At 38.2% G+C, this 20,042-nt stretch overlaps 1 protein-coding gene across 2 annotated transcripts in view; it reads right to left on the bottom strand.

Annotated features, from left to right (window-relative positions):
• Ctnnal1 (catenin alpha like 1) overlaps positions 1-20,042 on the bottom strand; it is a 59,899-nt gene that overhangs the window by 30,084 nt on the left and 9,773 nt on the right. For both annotated transcript variants that reach the window (XM_076845716.2, XM_076845717.2), the window contains exons 2-6: positions 14,076-14,265; positions 7,606-7,793; positions 5,363-5,482; positions 2,529-2,618; positions 1,348-1,518 (exon numbers count right to left, since the gene is read on the bottom strand). In XM_076845716.2, the coding sequence (XP_076701831.2) occupies positions 1,348-1,518; positions 2,529-2,618; positions 5,363-5,482; positions 7,606-7,793; positions 14,076-14,265 (759 nt within the window). The remainder of the gene's footprint in view (positions 1-1,347; positions 1,519-2,528; positions 2,619-5,362; positions 5,483-7,605; positions 7,794-14,075; positions 14,266-20,042) is intronic.

Here is a 20,042-nt window from a genome sequence, read left to right as displayed (position 1 = left end):
TGGTCCTTGCAGCTTCTGTCCCCTCAGGAAGATATGCAGGAGTAGGACTGGTATCAGAGAAAGAAAGAAACCCAGAGGTGTAAGCTGAAAGGTCAAATTTAAGAACTAGAGTATCCTAGGATCTACAGAAGGTCCCACTTCCCTTCTTTACCATTCATTAGCTTTCTTCCTAAAAAAGGGGTGGGGACATAAATACACCCACCCAAAAAGGCAGTGGGGGATTAAATACAATATTTATAAAGAACATGGCCTCTGCTGGGCATGGTGGTTCATGCCAATAATCCCAGCAGCTCAGGAAATTGAGGCAGGAGGATCATGAGTTCAAAGCCAGCCTCAACAACTTAGTGAGGCCCTAAGCAACTCAGCGAGATCCTGTCTCTAAGTAAAATATTAAAAAAGGGTTGGGGATGTGGCTCAGTGGTTAAGCACCCCTGGGTTCAATCCTAAGTACCAAATAAATAAATAAATAAAATATTCTGCTACTTTCTCTACTTCATACAATTTTAAGTATAGTAAGCTAGAAAGAACACCATTCCTGTCTCAGCCCTGTTTATGAGGGGTGGGGTAACTCTCAGCATGTTGGAAAACTTCTCAGGGCCTTGGTTTTTGCATCTGCTAAATGAGAGCATTGTACTAGATGTGTTCCTGGGGCCCTCCTGGCTCAGACCCTGCCCATACCCAGAGAACACCTTTATCTTTCAGACTTTCCACAAGAAGTCAGACTGCCTGGAAACACACTTCCTAGCTTCAAATCCCAACTCTGGTACTTTCTAGCTAGCTAGTTAATCTCATCTGTGTCTAAGTATCCTCAGCCATACAATGGGATCAATGACAACAGTTCCTGTGATGCATATAAGTTCACACATTTAAAGCACTCAGACCAGGACTGGCACAAAGTAAGAACTCAATAACTTTTAGTATTATTGCTTATTTTAAATTTTAATTGTTAATACTATTATAATATTACAGTCTCAAATATTAGCCTTATGGCACAAGGAAGAGCAGAGATCCTAGCAGAAATGATTTGCTGACTGTTATCACTATGGATGTTATGGAATTGCTCAAAAAAGGGGGAAAAGATCATTCTTCTAAACAGGAGGCTATGACTAAACCATACTGCTCAACAGGGCCAGAGCAGCTACTATAAGCAAAGACCATTATCTTTTGTAAATAAAATACTAAGCCAAATGTTACTGAATATTAGGTTTGTATATAGTAATGCTGCTATAAAGAGATAAATTTGCTTTTGTGAAGCATCACTGTAAACCTTTACACAAAAATATGGTAACTTACATAACAATACTTCCTTAAAATGAAAGAAAAAAAATATACTTTCTTTATTCTTACCTTGAATTCTTTAATTCCAGTAAAAATACTGATAGATGAAATATCAGACTCTCCATTTGGTTTACAGTCAGTCACAATTTCAACGACCTTATCCAATGCCACTTTCATTCGGTCAAACACTCCTTCTTTGTTTTTATGAGCTGATTCGCAGTTGGGATGCCTGAGACATGTCTTCAAATAATAGAAAATCTTAATATGTGACCCATTCATGACCCACAAAATCTTACAGAGAACATGCCATGCTAATAAAAATGGTTCTTTACCCAAGTCTCCTGGGTCCCTGGCTCCCCCAGCTGCCTCTCCTCACTAGAGTGGAAGCAGGATGAGTAAAAAGCGATAGCAAGGTTAAGTGAAAAATGCAGAGTGCAAAACTGTATCTGTAAACTTCAACGATAAGCTTGCCTGAAATTCTTTGGGGGAAATAAAACTATTTCTGCATTATGATTAAAACCATTTTTTAAATGTTGCCTTACACATGCAAGAACTAAAAAGGAATGAAGAAAAATAAACAAGATGATACATGACTAGAGCTACAACTTGGACTTCTAAAATATGATGTATGTGAAAAACTACTCAAGGGCCTAAATATGAATGGAGCTGTCTGGATAGGCTTCATTAAGTCTCTGTTTTTGTGGCCTCACTGATCCCTGCATAGAGTAAGTACTCTAGCAGAAAGGTGGTGCTAAAAAAAAACTGCTAATGAAACACTTGGTACATTCTTGAATTGTACCAATTTGCAGGCCAACTGCTATTTGGAAATACAAGCTCCTGATTGTTAATTTTGTAAAAAGGAGATAAAGGAATTAGAGGTATGAATTTACAGAATAAACAAACTAAGGGCCGATTCACACTGCACTGTTACTTGACCAATCCTAACTTGCCCAGTGTTTTTCTAGAGCACATGGGCTGGCTCCCTGCAGGAGCAAGCATGTCTGGCAGCCCTTGACTCACAGCACCCTCTCCACCTAGCTGCTCCTCCAAGGCTGACTCGCAGATTAATTACTGTTTGGAGCTGGAGCAGAAAGTTAGCATTCTTACAAATAACTGAGATTTGACTATTCAAGGCCTAGTTTCTAAGTCACCACTTTAATCTTTATAAAGGCATGAAACAGAAAAATTAGATGTACTTAATGGGTTTTCTGACTACAATTTATAACAGAGTAAAACAAAAACCTTCTTACCTTTGAAGCTGTGAGAAGCATCATTGTACACTTTTCAAGAACTGCCCTAGCTGCTGCCATTTTTGCCTTTTTCTTTTCATCTTTCAAATCCTAAAGATGAAATAAAATCATTGAACCGTTTAAGATCATATAAACAAACCAATTTTTGAAAAGTCATTTACTCAACATTACTTAAAAATTCAGTGACATTGTTAGGTGGGGGGGGGGGGGAGGAACAAAGAAAAAGAAAAAGAACCCAGGACAAAGTTTTATAAACTGTTACGGTCTCCATCTAAACACAGTAGTCACCACACCCATATCCACAGTTCCATTCTCCAAGGTTTTAGTTAACAGTTGTCAATTTTTGTTTTACCATCTCTTCCTATCCTCACTAAAATGTAAGCTCCAAAAATAATAATAAATAATGAAGAGAATGTGGATAAAAAAGAACACATTTACACTGTTGGTGGGACTGTAAATTGGTACAACCACTATAAAAATCAGTATGGAGGTTCCTCAAAAGACCAGGCATGGAATACCATATGACTCCTTGATATTTATCCTGAAGAATTAAAGTTACCACACTATAGCAATGCAGGCAGAGCCATGTTTATAGCAGCACAATTCACAACAGTTAAACTATGGAACCAACCTAGGTGTCCATCAACAGATGAATGGATAAAGATAAGGTAGTATGTGTGTACACATACACACACACACACACACACACATACACTATAAAGTTTTATTCAGCCAAAAGAAAAAGGAGGGGCTGGAGATATGGCTCAAGTGGTAGCACACTCGCCTGGCATGAGTGAGGCACTAGGTTCGATCCTCAGCACCACATAAAAATAAAATAAAGATACTGAACCCACCTAAAACTAAAAAATAAATTAAAAATAAACTAAAAAAAAAGAAAAAGGAAATTATGTCATCTGTAAGAAAATAGATGAAACTTGAGACAATTATGTTAAACAAAATAAGCCAAACTCAGAAGTTCAAGGGTCATATGTTTTCTCTCACAGATGAAAACTAGAGAAGAAAAAGGAAAAAAAAAGTTGGGGGAGGGGTAATTTCATGAACGTCAAAGGGCAATCCATGAGGAAAGGGTGGAGGGGAAGGGAGGAAGGAAGACAAAGGAGAAATACTGGGGAATGATATTGGCCAAATTATATGGTTACACTATGTGCATGTATGAATATGGAACGACAAATCCCATCATTATGTACAACAATAAAAAATATGGGGGGAAAATAATCGACTTTAATAAACTAATTTTTTGTAAAAAAAAAAATAAAATAAAATCTAAGCTCTGTGAGGGAAGAGGGATTTTTTAAAATCTCTTTTATTTACTATTGTATCCCCAATACCTAAACTAAAACCTGATTCAGAGTAAGCAGTTAATGAATACCTGCTAAGTGAATTGAATGAATGAATCTGACCAACATCTATTTTCAACATATTCTAACTATACTAAGGGAGAAAGCATTTTTACCCTGGACATATTCCATGAAAGTGATCCAGAGATAACACTTATCAATCACAAAGATGCCAAAATGGCTGCTAGTAAGTTTCAGGGGTCCCGCATCTGAAGAGTTAAATTTTAAAACAGACACTTCTTCAGTTAAAGTCCTTTTAAAACATTGGATCATATTCTTAATAGTCTTAGAAAAATATACACATTCTCCATACTAAATTTCTAACTACAAATTAAAATAATGAGTTTTCCAAATACATCCAGATGCCAAAGAAGATCCAGCAGAAAGCATAACTTCATGAAGGGAGGTGGCTTTGAAACCTAAAAATCACACCATGCTTGCATCGAGAAAATATTAGATAATATATAATTATCATAACAATACTCATGCTAATAATTTTATAGGGGAAGAGGAAGATGAAGAAGATGAAGAGAGAGAAAAATAAAAGAAAAAAAATGTTTTATAAAAACAGAGACAGAGGAGCAGAAAATGAAGCAGTAAGGTACCCATAGAGAGAGCTTGATTAGAGCCTAACACCACTGTCCAGCCTGCTCTTTCCAAGCCACTACTCATCTCCCAAATCTGCGGCAACCAGGAAAGTTCACATCCAAAACTAAGGAAGTGACCTATATGGCCATTCCTAGAAGCATCTCAAGAATCTGCTGACTGATGCACAAATTCCCCAACAAGGAAAAGCCAGTCCCGAATATAATATGAGTTTCCACATCCCCAAATTTAGGAGATTATGGTCTCAATTGGGAAACAAATCCATGAAAAACAGATATTATGTTGTAGTTTGAGAATGGCAGGCTTTAAAATCAGATTTAACTGAGTTCATCTGACAGCAGAGTGACCTTGAGAAAGCATTATCATCTCAGGTTCAGTTCCCTCCTGTGTGAGACAGTAATAGCAATACCTATCTCATAAGAATGTCTTGAGAATTAAATGAGATCATGTATATTAAGGACCAAGCATATAACAGAGCCAGTGCAAATAAATAATGGCATGGGTCATTACCATTAACCTAATGTGCTAAGAAAAACAGAAATACATAAGAAAATACTCTAAGAATATGAGTGATGGCTCCATTTGTTGATCTGAGCCCTGGTAGAGGAGTCATTACAAAGCTTCACAAAAGAGAAAGTACTCGGGTTGGGCCTTGCAGGCACGTAGGAGTGTTCCTAGTGAGAATATATTTAATGGTTACATGTGTTCAATAATGATATGCTGGCCAACTAACTACACACTGGCTCATTTATGAGGGGTTTTCAAGACCAAGGTTATAGATTAATAAGCAAGGGATTGCGAAGACCACACCTTATCCAAACCAAAAATTATGCCTTTATCTAAAGATTCTGAAGTGTAGCAGATACCTACATTTTGTCTGTCTCCAGTTAAATGTGCAAACTCCACCATTTCATTTCCAAACTGACTGAATATCTGGACAAACTCTTGAAAGCTATTAACTTTCTCTAGTCTTTCCATAGTTGCGAGAACCTGCAAAAGAGAATATTTTATTATTAGATAATAGATATAAAAGAGACCGAGACTGTCAAGGCTGAGGAGAGTGAAGAAGAAAGGAAGATTCTAAATTCTAGAGGGATGCTGAGGAGGAGGAACCAGAAAAGAAGACAGGAAAGAAAGGGCTCAGAGAAGCTGGTTCAAAGGTCATGATCTCTTAGGGAATGGCGTGGTTTGAGGATGAGGAGACTTGGGTTTACTTGAAAATTAAAAGGAAAAAATTTCTAGATAACTAGATTTACAGAGGAAAGATCATTTATGTAGCCAATAGCAAAGGCGAGAATGGGGTGGACTATGGTCGCTGCTACAGCCTGGATGTGGTTTCAGTGTGTCCTGAGCTGGAAGGCGGTTTCTAGAGTGTCAATGTAAGAGGTGGTGGAACCTTTAAAAGGTGGGCCTACTAGAAGGTGGTTAGGTCACTAGGGATACTTCCTGGGAAGGGATTAATTCATTCCTCACATGATGCCTTGCCTTGAGAGCAGGTTGTTTTGAAGACAGGACAGGGCCCCTCCGTGGTCTCTGGCTTCCTGTCTTGCCATGTGATTCCTCTGCACATTCTTCCACCATTGTAATGCCAGCCACCAGGAAGCTCTCACCAAAGGCTGAACAAATGGGTCTGCCTGATTGTGTAACTTCAGCTCCAAAACTGTGAGCTAAGTAAACCTCTTTTCTTTATAAAGCACCAAGCTTCAGATATTTTATTATAGTGACAGAAAATGGACTAATACAGTAATCAAATCTGAGAACTAAGAATGTAGTGAAGTTAAAAGACAACACAGAAGCTGTATGGTTCACTGAACCAGAACTGGAGGAATCCCAATCATGTCAGTAAAATGGAAGAAAGGTCATCAGCAGAATGAGGAATAGAAAAGGAAGTTCAGGATTTATGAGCAGGAAAACAGTTTAGATCAGTCAAGAATTATCAATGTTAAATAAATTCATTGCCTAGAACCTTCAGAGATCAGGAGTGAATAGACATGTGAATCTATAGGAGAGCCACAGATAATGTATTTTCTTGGTGTAAGAAATGATGTAAATAGATGTGAAACATATTTTCAAAAATATTTCTTTAAAATAACAGCACTGAGTTAGCTTTAGTCAGACCTAGAGAGGTTAAGAAAACACAGATATCCTGTGTTTACTTATTTTTAATGAGAATATGATGGATATTTGTCATGTTAAGCTGCCCTAGCAGCTCAGGAAGCACAGGAAACTAATAGAGATAAGGAAGATTTCCACACCAAGCAGAGCCTCCATCTTTCAAAGAGAAGACAGCTGATTCTGTTCCTCTAGCACTCCTTGATCCACCTCTCCAATTTCTTATTCTCTTTAAAATTACACTTTCTGATTTACTCAATACTCATCAGGTGGTTTTGTCTTCAGACTGTACTGGGACAGTCCCTTCCCTGGCTGACTGCCCTCCTTCTTGGCTAGGGAACCATCCAGGGAAAGAAATTATCATACATGCCCCAGGTTCCTAGATGACCAAGAAGCATAACCATCATCTAAGACACTGGAAGAGTTTTGTAATTATTCAGGAATGTTTAGGGATGCTACACACAGAAAATTTTATTACTGTAGATAATTATAGTCTCGGATGATTTAATTTTGTCTTAAGCTTATAAATTGTTACATTCTGACTTAGAAAAAACATACTAAAAATTCAGCATTTTTACCAACTAGGTTTCTACTACATTTAATCCTCAACAAGCAGACAATGATTTTCAGAGAAGAAACTATATTTGCATTCAAAAGTTTAGGCCTTGCCCACATATTACTTAGAAATGACAGGCAAGGACAGAACAAACAGGGCTGGGGTTGTGGCTCAGTAGTCGAGCACTTGCCTAGCATTCATGAGGAAGTGGTTCGAACCCCAGCATCACATAAAAATAAACAAATAAAATAAAGGTATTGTGTCCATCTACAACTAAAAAAAAAAAAATTTATTAAAAAAAAAGGGACAGAAGAAACACTACTCTTAAACTATACACAATCAGTACTACTAATGGTTATTATAGAAAAGTACTGCCAAATTGTATGTAAGTAACCCAGAGAAACACTTTTAAACAAAAGTATTGCAATATCAGAAAAGCAATTACCTTATTTCTCGATGCTATTATCTGTTTGATAACTACTCGGTCTGCCAGCAGCAACACTTTTGTTACAGAAGAGAGAAGTAATCTTGCTGCCTTTATAACTCCTGTTTTGTCTGTAAAAATCATGATCTGGCCTTCAGATTCTGGACGATTCAAGGTGGTCACATCTGTAAGCGCTGCAATTGTTTCTCCTAAGAAAAGTGGGGGAGGAGTTACATTGGGAACGAGACACTTAAGTAAAAATCCAAACTGTTTTCTGATCTTGGATATCACGCACAACAGAGGAAAAGTTGACTCTGCAGCATTAGTTCAAGAACAAGAAATGGTTTCTCCTTGACGACTGGAGAAATTATCAAATGAAGCTTTCTAATAACAAAATAACAGCACACTCTTTAGAACTGTGACAAACTCAACTGACAAACTTTTGCTTCCACCCCATTTACAAAACAGAATTTTTGTTTCTAGTAGTATGGCCAACTCTACAATCTAACAGCCTGCTCCTTCTCTGTAAGATAGTAAAGTCAAATGAGATAAAAACCAAAGAACCTAAATCCAGAATAGAAAGCAGAAGCTTGGCCTGAAGTTGCTTAGGTTTGTACAGTCATCCTAGGAGAGCAGAATGACAAGGCTTTGGGCCCCAAGGGTTGATATTGTCAATGAGAAGTGAAGACTGTCTGCTCATCAGCCTGGACTTGGGGTGGGGAAAGCAAACAAAGAAAAAAACCTCCCCCTCCACTCTCCCCATGAGACTTCAGGTCCTGGGCTGACCCTCTCTCTCAGGCTTTCAGGTGGAGTTCACACTTCCTGTGGTGCCCAGTGCACATCACTCTACCAAAAAGATAAACTTCCAACCCTCTAGAAAATTTCTCTTATCGGCCAGGTGAAGTGACATAATCCTAATAAACAAAATAACAACAACAATTTTGGGAAGCAGAAGGATCCCAAATTTGAGGCCAGCCTTAGTAACTTAGCGAGGCTCTGACTTGAAAAAAGGCCTAGGGATGAAGGTCAGTAGCAGAGCACCCCTGGATTCAATCCCCAATACCAAGGAAAAAGAAAAAGAAAAATTGAATTCATTGGTATCATCAAATATTTGGTTTCCATTTACTTAGTGACACAAGGATTGAAGCCAGGGGGTTCTACCACTGAGCAACCTCCCAGCTCCCACACCATTCATTTTGGTTCTTTCTTTTTTGCTTTTGGCTTTTTGTTTTTCTGAGACAGGATCTCACTAAGTTGCCCAACATGGCCTTGAACTTGCAACCCTCCTACCTCAGCCTTAATCCTCATGCCTCACACTCCTAAGTCACTGGAATGACAGTCATAAGCCACTATGCTTAGCTCTATTTCATTTCTATAAAGCAATATTCATCAAAAACAACACAAATGTTTGTTCTCCTCAAAGACAAAACCTATAGTAATCTCCAATACTCCTTGCTATTAAAGTCAACAAGATTTTTAAAATAATGAATTATCATCTTGTAGTCTTCAAGATAATTTTTAAGTTCTAAATAAACCTGTCTATCTAGTGATCGACTGACTTTCACAAACACTCTCCAGTCAATTTTACTCCATACATGCAATAATGTCTCAGCCAATAGGCTAAGGATCTTAAAAATTAAAAAGTACTAGATAGAACTTTAATGGACAGATCACAGGCATAAAACAAAGTCAGTATTTAGAAAGGCTAATCTGGTGGGAGCACATAAAATGGACTGGAAGTGAGAGACTTAACACTAGACTACCACTGTAATCATGGTGGTAAAGACTTTGAAATGACAGCCACAGGAATAGAAAGAAGATGGTTTGAGAGAGACTGAGAAAAGAAAATATAAAATTAGTACCTGGCCAGTGATAAAAAGGAAAGGAATAGTGAAAAAATGGCTTCAAGGTTGTGAACCTTAGTCACTTAAAGAAAATCAGAAGGGCATGGAAAGGAGATGATAAATTCAGTTTCAGAAAACAAGAGTTTTAAATGATACAGGAATACACAAAACATAAGCCCCCAAATGCAGACTAGTCAGCAGATTTGAAAGTGACAGTATAATTGCAATAGCTGGAGCTTTACCAACAGATGAAGCCTATGGTAGCCAGTCTCCAACATGGCCCCCGAGGATCCCCAAGTACTAGTATTTACATCCTCATGTAGCTCCCTCTCTCATCCAAGCAGGACTGGTGTAAAAGAAATTATGTCACTTCTGATGTTAGGCTATTAAAAAATTAGAGACAATAATCTTGTTCTCTCTCTGAGGGAAGCCAGCTGTCATATTATAAGCAGCCCTCACCACAACGACACCTGCACGGTGAGAAACAGGCAGCAAATGCAGCCAATCCACGATCTAGTCAAGGAGCCTGGAAGCAGATCTTGCAGTCTCATGCAACTGTCAGATAACTGAAGCCCAAATGACAACTTGATTGCAACCTGGTAAGACCAGTGACCCAAAACCCCTGCCCCACCAGAAATCCTGGATTCCTGACTCTCAGAAATTGAGGGAGAGCCAGGCTTTGTGGTGCACGCCTGTAATCCCAGTAGCTCAAGAGGCTGAAGGGGGATCATGAGTTCAAAGTCAGTCTCAGCAACTAAGCAAGGCCCCAAGCAACTCAGCAGAACTGTCTCTAAATAAAATATTAAAAAGGGCTAGGGATGTGGCTCAGTGATTGAGTACCCCTGGGAGGAGAAGGAGGAGCAGGAGGAGGAGAAAAAAGAAGAAGAAAGAAGAAGAAACTGACAGAGATGATACTATTTGCAACTTTATGTTGCTACCTTTGAGCTAATTTGTTTTACAGCAATACAAAGTTTTTATTAAACAGTTTTTATGGCAAAATAAACAAAGCACTTAGAACCAAACCCAAATGAACACAGAAAGGGACAGGAAGAGTAGTATCAGTTTGTATACTACCAGCAGTAGCTGAAAAAATAAAAACATTTCCTCTGTTTCTCTGGAAAATGTTCATTTATCCTGTTAATCTCAATCACCAAAGATATCATGTAAGCTTACACATATGTATTATTTTAACCCTTCATTTTTTCCAACTGAACCCCAGGTGGGTAAATACATGAGATAGTAACATTTGATTAACTCCCAACACAGTCAGATACTTCCGTAATGTTGTTCAGAGTTCAAAGTAGCCTATTCAGAAATTAGTTCTCTGAAAAAGCACAAAGCTATCTTACAGGTTCATGGTTGTGGTTTCTTTCACTATGCAACCAGTATTCTGTCTTAAAGTGAAAATCCAAAGCCACTCAAACATTTAAATTAATTGATCCTCCATATAAAATATAAACCTTGCCTGGTAGCCATGGAAAAAGTAAAAATATAATGCAAGAGTTCAACACAGTGAAAGAATAAAAATTAATTAAAATGACACTAATATTTATTGAACATTACTATGTGTCAAATGCATATATGCACTACAGTAAGATAACTCTATAAACAATAATAGCACTATTTTAATTTTTTTTTCAGTATTGGGGATCGATCGCAGATTCTTATACATGCTAGGCAAGTGTTTTACCACTGAGCTACATCCCTTGTCTTTATTTTATTATTTTATGTTATTTTATTATTTTACTTTTTCATTATTTTGAAATAGGATCTTGCTAAATTGTCAAGGCTGTCCTCAAACTTGCAATCCTCCAGCCTCAGACTCCCCAGTAGGTGCAATTATAGGTGCGTAACATCACGCCCTGCTAAAAGTCCCAGTTTACAGATGATGACACTAATTAGTAGCTTGTGACCCACAATGGGGAGGGGGCATGGGGACAATGGAGGAACTTTGATTGGGCAAAGCAAGGAGAGACGGGGGTAGGAAAGATGGTGGAATGAGGTGAACATCATTACCCAAGGTACACGTATGACTGCACATGTGATGTAACTCTATGTCATGTAAAAACAGAGAAATGAACTCCCATTTTTACCCCATATACAGATTGCAGAATCACATCAGTTGCACAACCAACCTACAATAAAAATTAATAAAAAAAAAAAAAAACAGAGAAATGAAAAGTTGTGCTCCATTTGTGTCCAATGAATTGAAATATACTCTGCTATCTTGTGTAACTAATTGAAACAAATAAAAAATTTAAAAAAAATTAGTAGCTTGCCCAAAGTCTCTCTGCTAGCATTGGGAAGAGTGGGATTGGCACATGGGCAATCTGACACTCAGCTCTCGTGCTCTGTCTTACTTTCATTATTCCCCTCAGACGAATGCTGAGTTGTCCAGAGGGGAAAAGGGTTCATATGTACTAACTGGGTCAGAAACATTTCAGTGATGTAAGTCTTAAATCTATACACATTAAACAAAAAAAGTGGAGGTTCCATTCTCATTCTCTTACTTGAGTGACAAAGTGACTATGAGAGAAAAGGGCACCTTGAATAAGAAGAGATGATGTGTGGCATCATCTTTTAGAACTTTAATGGACAGATCACAGGCATAAAACAAAGTCAGTATTTAGAAAGGCTAAATACTGGTAGCTTCCAAAAGATTCCAGCTAAGCAGCTGCCTGAGCTTAGGGTACTTGCAAAGAACTATGCTCCACCAGAGCTCATCACCATTTCCTGTCCTCCTTTGTGCTTGCCCTATCCTAAGCACAATGGCACACCACAAAGCCAATAAAGATAGGACTCCGGACACCCTTTCATTAAAGGGCTCCACTCCTGCTTTTATCAATAGTTGTTACAAGAAATAATATGAAGAATGGCTCTGCATTTTCTGTGCATTGTCCCCCGTCTTATGTAATGGCTTTTATAAGTGCCCACATAATAATTTAGTGCCAGGAAAAAATTCTCTCTCTCCTCTCACAAGCTGGTTTGTTTCCTTTTAGCAAACAATAAGAATTATATAACCCTTTGTTTCTCACATTTTTGTTTTGCCTTTCAGGAAGTACAAAGATAAATTTCATGCTTAATTAAAATAATCATGTTTGCCAAAGTTTCTGGGTTTTTTTTATTATAAGCTATTTCAAATCCTTTTTTAAAGTAGGAAACATAAATTATGAATAGAATAAGTCTCTCTCTCCTGCCTCTCACATAAGACCAATTCTGTAATCCAGCAAATGGCCAGAAGCCGAGAGTCAAACCACATCTTCCCTTTCCTTTAGCCAAAAATCTGGTTCCACCGATTCAACAACCTTCATGAGTATTTTGTGCCTTCTCCCCGCTCTTTATAACCCTATTACACTGTCTTGGTCTGGCTGATTTTATTGTAAAGTTTCCATTTTAATCTCTCTGCTTTCCTTCTCAACCCTCTCTCAATCTGTCCTCATATATGCATCTACCATCAAAAAGATTTCTAACAGTCTCTCTCATCTGGCTCAAAATTCCTCAATGACTCCTTATTACTGATAGAAAACTATATTACATCATTTATATACCATGTATGAACTGGCCCTCTATATTCACTTAGTCTTATTATACCTTTCCCCTAAAGACCCTCCCAAAATACCTGCTCCTCTCTCAGGGTTGCTCACCTCAGGGACTGGCCATTCACCCAGCTGTCCATACCCCAAACCTTGCAGTATGCACATCTCCTCTTTCTGTCACATTCTATCCAAAACATCAGCAAGTCCTATCTGCTTCACCTGACAACATAGTCAGATGCCTTGCACCACCTCAAATGCAGTCACCTAACCTAGCTCACCATTATCTGTCACCTGGACCACAGCAACAGCCTTCTGACTGACTTCTCTGATTCTACCATCAGACCCCCTAAGATGTACTCTCTATACTGAAACCACCAGTTGCCTTTTAAGATATTTAATATCTTTTTTTTTTTTTTTTTTTTGTGGTGCAGAGGATTTACAGGACCTTACATGCAAGGCAAGCACTCCACCAACTGAGGTATATCCCCAACCCTATATTTACTCATATTTACAAGCTCCTTGAGGGCAGACTTTTGTACATGGATATACCCCTACAGCCTAGAATAGTGCTTGGTTATTGCCAGCACTCAGCAGATAGTTATTGAAAGAATAAAGACATAAATGATAGTTTAACAAAACTGAACTATTTGCAGCCCTCAAAACACCCCGGGTTCTGAAATGCTTCTGGACTATGAGCTATAGAGAACTATAACAATATAAGGTCTGAAGCCATGATGATTTGTCTGCCATAGAGAACGGACACACACTCATGTTGTAACATTTCCTACATGGCAGGAGGTAAGCTACCATGCTCCTTGAGGACAGAGCCCAGGCTTCACACTTTGTATCTCTCCCATCTCAATGGCTGATGGTGAGGATGACACGTCACCAATGTGACCAGTGAAAGAGTCCTATGTTTCAGATTTAGAACTTGAGCCAAGAAAAGTTCAATATTCCTGGAAGCTAATCCAGGTCCTCAATGTCCTGGGCGTCTATTATCAGAAGGCCCAAAATCAGTATACATTTTTACTCATAATAAAACAGTAGTCTGTCGTCATATCCAAAGCAATAAAACTGGTATAAATAGACTTCAAAATCAATATTCACATACCTGCTTGTTTAGCTTCAATACAGGCAATACTTATTTCTTCTTTCAAATCCCAGTTTTCATTGGCTATAGCTTCCCCCACTTTAACAAATCTTCCAACTGCCAGGTTGACGGCTTGTCCCACACGCTGAATTGCTTGCAGAGTTTTATCAGACTTTTTGGTGTTATCTTTATGATTAATAAGTGTGGTAATCTAAAAAGATAAATGCAACTAGCTTTAATTTTTTTTTCTTTGAGACATAATATTTCTATTTATTTTTGAGATAGAGCAGAACAATTCAAGACACAGACATGAAGACCAAACCAGGATAACAAGCATGTTTACCCCTCAAACATCATCATTTCCATGTGACAGGTAGGTTGTTAAAAGTTTATGCTTGAGACCAGACTTTTTTTCTCTTTGTTCTTTTTAGTTATACATGACAATAGAATGTATTTTGACATATTATACATACATGAAGTATAACTTCCCATTCTTGTGGTTGTACATGATGTGGAGTTACACTGGTGATATATTCACATATGAACACAGGAAAGTTACGTCTGGTTCACTCATTCTACTGTCTTTCCTGTTTCATGACCCTCCCTTCCACTCATCCCCTTTGTCTAAAATCCAAAGTACTTCTATTATTCCCTACAACCCATTACCCCGCCCCATTGTGTGTTAGTATTCAAATATCAGAGAGAAAATTTAGCCTTTGGTTTGGAGGATTGGCTTATTTAACTTAGGAAAATTGTCTCCAGTTCCATCCATTTATGGGTAAATGCCATAATTTCATTCTTCTTTATGGCTGAGTAATATTGCATTGTGCATATGTGCCATATTTTCTTTATTCATTCATCTGTTAAAGGGCACCTAGGTTGATTGTATAACTTAGCTATTGTGAATTGAGCTGCTATAAACATTGATGTGGTCTCGTCACTATAGTATGTTGACTTGAAGTCCTTGGGTATATATCCAGGGTGGGATAACTGGGTCAAAGGGTGGTTCCATTCCAAGTTTTTTGAGAAATCTCCATACTGCTTTCCAGAGTGGTTACACCAATTTGCAGTCCCACCACCAATGTATGAGGAGTGGACCTTTTCCCCCACATCCTCACCAACACTTATTGTTATTTGTATTCTTAATAAATGCCATTCTGAATGGAGTGAGATGAAATCTCAATGCAGTTTTAATCTGCACTTCTCTAATTAAACTAGCTTTAATTTTATCTCAACTTTTTAAGTTGTATCACATAAGAAAATCAAGCACAGCAGTGGACTGGCCCAATAGATTAAATCAATATATTAATAATTTTAGATATTTCAACCCAGAGACAACCAGCAAAGTATCTTGCATCATTCCTCAGGACAATGCTTCCATTAATTACGATTCCAAGTGCACCTGAGGGCAATTATCTGGGGCACACAGTTCCAGCAGCTCTCCAGATCTTTCAATAAAATCTTAGGTAGGAGAAAAGAAGGAGAGGCTAAATCATTACATTCACAGAACTCACGGAAAACCAAGTACTTCAGGTCTAGCTTCCTCTGCCACATCCTGAGCCACTGTGAAGGTGAAGCCACCTCTCCACTGTGGTCCACACCATGGCCTACCATGGTGCATGGGTTGTACCAAGTCGTACACGTGCCACATGTAGTTACAGAATTAATTAAATATTCAGCATGACCAGTGTACTCTATGTTTTGTCCTCTCTCAATTTTGTTGCACCAGTCTCAAAGTAAATTAAATACCAAGGGTTTTAACACTTGGTCTCAGGTCCCCAAATTAAAAAAAAAAAAAAAGATAACAAGTTCAGATCACTGAAACAAACATAATTTTTTAAAAATATTCAGAAAACTAATACATGAACTATGCTGCTGTATGAAAAATATTTATTAAAGAACATTGCATGAGGGTTAGGGGTAAAGTTCAGTGGTAGGGTATATACCTAGCATGGTTAAGGCCCTGAGTTCCATCCCCAGGTACATGAAAAGAAAGGTACATGAAAAACATAGATTCTAACTAGTAAATGTATGTAGAATTTAACTTTGAAATTATTTATATAGCATATTAATAAAGACCACAATAGATAATTAAGAGAAGAGAAAGGGAATCACTCTTATCCTTTGAGAAACTAGTATGTGCTTGTATGTCAGGTATTAAGAATTTAGAATAGAAAGGCCTCGATTTGAATCTTTTTTCTGTCATTATCAAAATGACCTAGCAAAATATCCTTAATCTCTTTAAATTTCCACATCTACAATGTTTTGCAACATAGTTTTAGTATCTACTAGATGCCCTGATGGGGCATGGGTAAGACTCATAGGATCCTGCTTGCATTAGGTTTACAGTATAGAAGCCCAATAATTCCATCACACATAATGTATTTGCTGCATACTACCATATGCCAAGTAAAATTTTAGGCAATGATGAACAGTGTGATGAAGAAAACAGAAGCCATTGCTTTCATGGAATTGGTGTTCTAATGGGGGAGGTGGGGAGATACAATAATTACATAAATAGGTCACCAAAAATTTTAATGCAACCGTGAGGCCCTAAGCAACTCAGTGAGACCCTCTCTAGGTAAATTACAAAAAAAGAACTTGGGATGTGCCTCAGAATGCCCGAGTTCAATCTCCAGTATACCCCACCCCCCAAAAAAATGTATAGAGGAGGTATGTACAGACTTAAGTAGCCCAACTTCAACTTCTGAAAACATATTCATTTATTTTTAGGAAATGATTTATTTTAATAGAAATCTGTAAAATGAAATAAAAGTTGGAAAAAATAAGCTCATATGTTAAATGTTAAACCCTTTAATCCACTAAAACCAAGCTAGTAAATGCAAAGACTAAGAACAGAGAAAGCACAATCATCAGCAGTGAGCCGTAGATTGGTATCCCTTCATTGGAAAGCAAGTTGACGATTTGTGTTAAACACATTCACAACTCTTCACACAAAAATTCCATTTTGGAAAAATTGATAAATAAAATAATATAAAGTATGGAAATAATAAAACAATGGGAAATGGAATAAAGCATTCTAGGGAGCAGAAACAGTCAGGGAATGAAGGGTAGGAATGAAGAGCAGGGGTAGGAATGAAGGTCAGAGGTGATCAAAGCACACTGAGCAAGGAGGCAAGTGTAAAACCGATATCCAAGACATGGGATGGTAAGAACTAGCCATGGAAGGCTGGGAACTGGAGTCAAGAATCTGTTTGATTCTATGCATCACAGGAAGCTACTGAAATGTTTTTCAACAGGAAAGTGGTATGATCTCTTTAGTGGTATTAAAATGTCTTCATAAATTCTCTCATACTTTTCCCTTGAAAACGTGGAGCCTCATCTCTCTCCCCTAGAGTGTGGGCTCAACTCAAAGAACAGACCAGAATGGAAGCAATCGGATACTTCTGAGGGAAGGTCACAGAACACACCCCGACTTCCACCTCACCTGCCCACTCTTTAGGATTAATCACAGTAGGAAAAAAAAAAACAACAAAACTGCCGTCTCATGGAGGCACTCAAACAAATCCATGGAGAGCCCCACAAGGTGAGGACTTTGGACAACAGGAAGGAAAGGACTGAGGTCTCCTGCCAACAGCCCGATGAGCAAATTGGGGAGCAGATTTCCAGGCTCAGTCAAGCCTTTGAACTGCTACAGGCCCAGCCAAACATCTTTATTGCAGTTTCAGGGCAGACTTGAATCCAGAACCACCAAGTAAATAACTCCAGAATTCTTGGCCAACAGCAACTGTAAGATAATTATTATTTTGAGGCATTAAGTTTGGGGGAATTTGTTTCATGTCAATATACAACTAATACAAATTTTGGAACCTGGTTTGGAGTAACGCGATAACAAAACCTAAAATGTAAAAGTAGCTTTGAAATTGGGATGTGGAAGTTGAATGGACTTTGAGGAGTGAGTCAAAGCACCAAGTGTCCATGGTGGATGTATTTCAGTAGAGAGCACTTGTCTGGCATGCAAGAGGCCCCGGGTTTAATTCTCTGAATAATTTCTTAAAAAGCTAGAAGACTATTGAAGAAATTTTGTAGAGCACAGTAATTTGTGCTCTACAAATCTGCACATAACAAAATATCTTACACTGGGTAATTTATGAACACCAGAAATTCATTACATAGAGTTTTGGAAGCCAAGAAGTTCAAAATTAGGGCTCCATAAGACTCAGTGTTTGGTAAGGGCCAGTTCTTGGTGGATGGTGTCTTGGCATGGTAGGAGGGGGAAATAGGCTCCTTCGGCCTCTTTTATATTAGTCTCATTCATGACCTAATCACCTCCCAAAAGTTGATAATAGCACCAGGGCAGTTAAGTTCCAAAATATCAGTTGTGGGAAACCAAATCATTACAGACGTTATAAGAGAAAGCTTAACGAAAAGTGAGAAAAATCTCAATAGAAAACAGAGAAAAGAGGATCCTTCTTATGTAGTATGGAAAGAAGAGAGTGTATCAAATGAACTCAGTGATCTAGCTAAGGAGATGTCAAAGAAGACTTGGAGGGTGCTACCAGGCTTTTTCCTACTGATTACAGTAAAATCCAAGAGAAGAGAAAAGTTAAAGGAAACACTGTGAAATAAAAGCAAGAGCTGGCTCAGAGGTAGAGCACTTGCCTACCATGTGTGAGGCACCAGGTTCAATCCTCAGCACCTTATAAAAATAAAATAAAGATATTGCATCCACCTATAACTAAAAAATAAGTATTTTTTAAAAAGCAAGCCAGAACTTACTTATTTTGAAAATTTATAGCCAAATAGTACAACATGCTAAAATTAAGAAGGGCTTCTAGGCAAAAATCTGTCAAGAAAGCACGATCTAAAGACAAAGGTAAGGGTTTAACTATAAATCTTATGCTACAATCTCAGTATGAGCCAAAGAAACAAGTTTCCTAAGACACTTAGAGGTTTTGTTTCTAAGCAGTTCCAGCAGAAGCCCAGTTAGAGAAGAGCTTATCTCCAAGAGACTTGTGGATATGGCTTTTGTCTAATTAATACACTGAGTCCAATATGACTCAGAGACCATCATCATAAATATAATTATGTTGGCAAAAACATCATGAACTTGAATAGAAAAAAAAAAAAGATTGATACAAAATGAAAGGAAGCTTTTATACCCCCAAGCTTCCAAAAACAAGCAGCAAGCTGAGAAAACTATCAACTGCAAACAAGGGCCACATTTCATGAAAAAGGACAATGCCAACAGGATGGCAAAAGGAGAAGGCAAGGCCAAGAGTGATGAAACATGATTCTTAGGACTTGAGTCGAAACCAAGGAACTATCAGTCTGTGCCCAGGGGGATTTCAGAATGCTATACACCAAATAGCACATCAAGCCAAAATTAAGAATGGCTTCTAGGCAAAAATACAATACCTATTCTCTCAACTTCTATTTGCCCTCTAAAAAAAAAGAGAGAGAGAAGTGTCTATAGTGGTTATCTTATAGCTGGAAGGAGTTTACACTTAAGGAACAACTACATAAATAAGATGCCTCATCTCACCAAGCACAGTGGTGCACACCTGTAATCCCAGCAACTTTGGAGGCTGAGGCAGGAGGTTTGCAAGTTCAAAGTCAGCCTCAGCAACTTACAAGATGCTGTCTCAAAAACAAAAAGGGCTGGGGGTGTGGCTTAGTGGTTGACTCTGTGTTCAATCCTCAGTACCAAAGAAAAAAGGAGGAGGAGGAGGAAGAGAAGGAGAGAGGTAAGGAGGAAGAAGGGAAGGGAGGAGCAGAAGAAAGAAGAGAAGCAGCAACAATAGCAGCTATCACCCCCTTGTTTGGACCAGATCTAGATGCCAATATCCTGGATTTCTAGTTGATGCCATAGCTTTGGGGAGGGGCTAGGACAGGAAAAGGCAGTTAGCAGATGGGATGAAAGTAAATAATGTATAACAGAAGTTGGAGTATGGAATCTCTAAAACATGTCCAGAGTCTCATTCTCCTCTTCCTGATTGCAGGCTGAACTTAGCCACTTGTTTCTAA

This window comes from Callospermophilus lateralis, chromosome 2 (genome assembly GCF_048772815.1).
Source record: "Callospermophilus lateralis isolate mCalLat2 chromosome 2, mCalLat2.hap1, whole genome shotgun sequence".
NCBI lineage: Eukaryota > Metazoa > Chordata > Mammalia > Rodentia > Sciuridae > Callospermophilus > Callospermophilus lateralis.
This window is presented reverse-complemented; position numbering and strand designations above follow the sequence as displayed.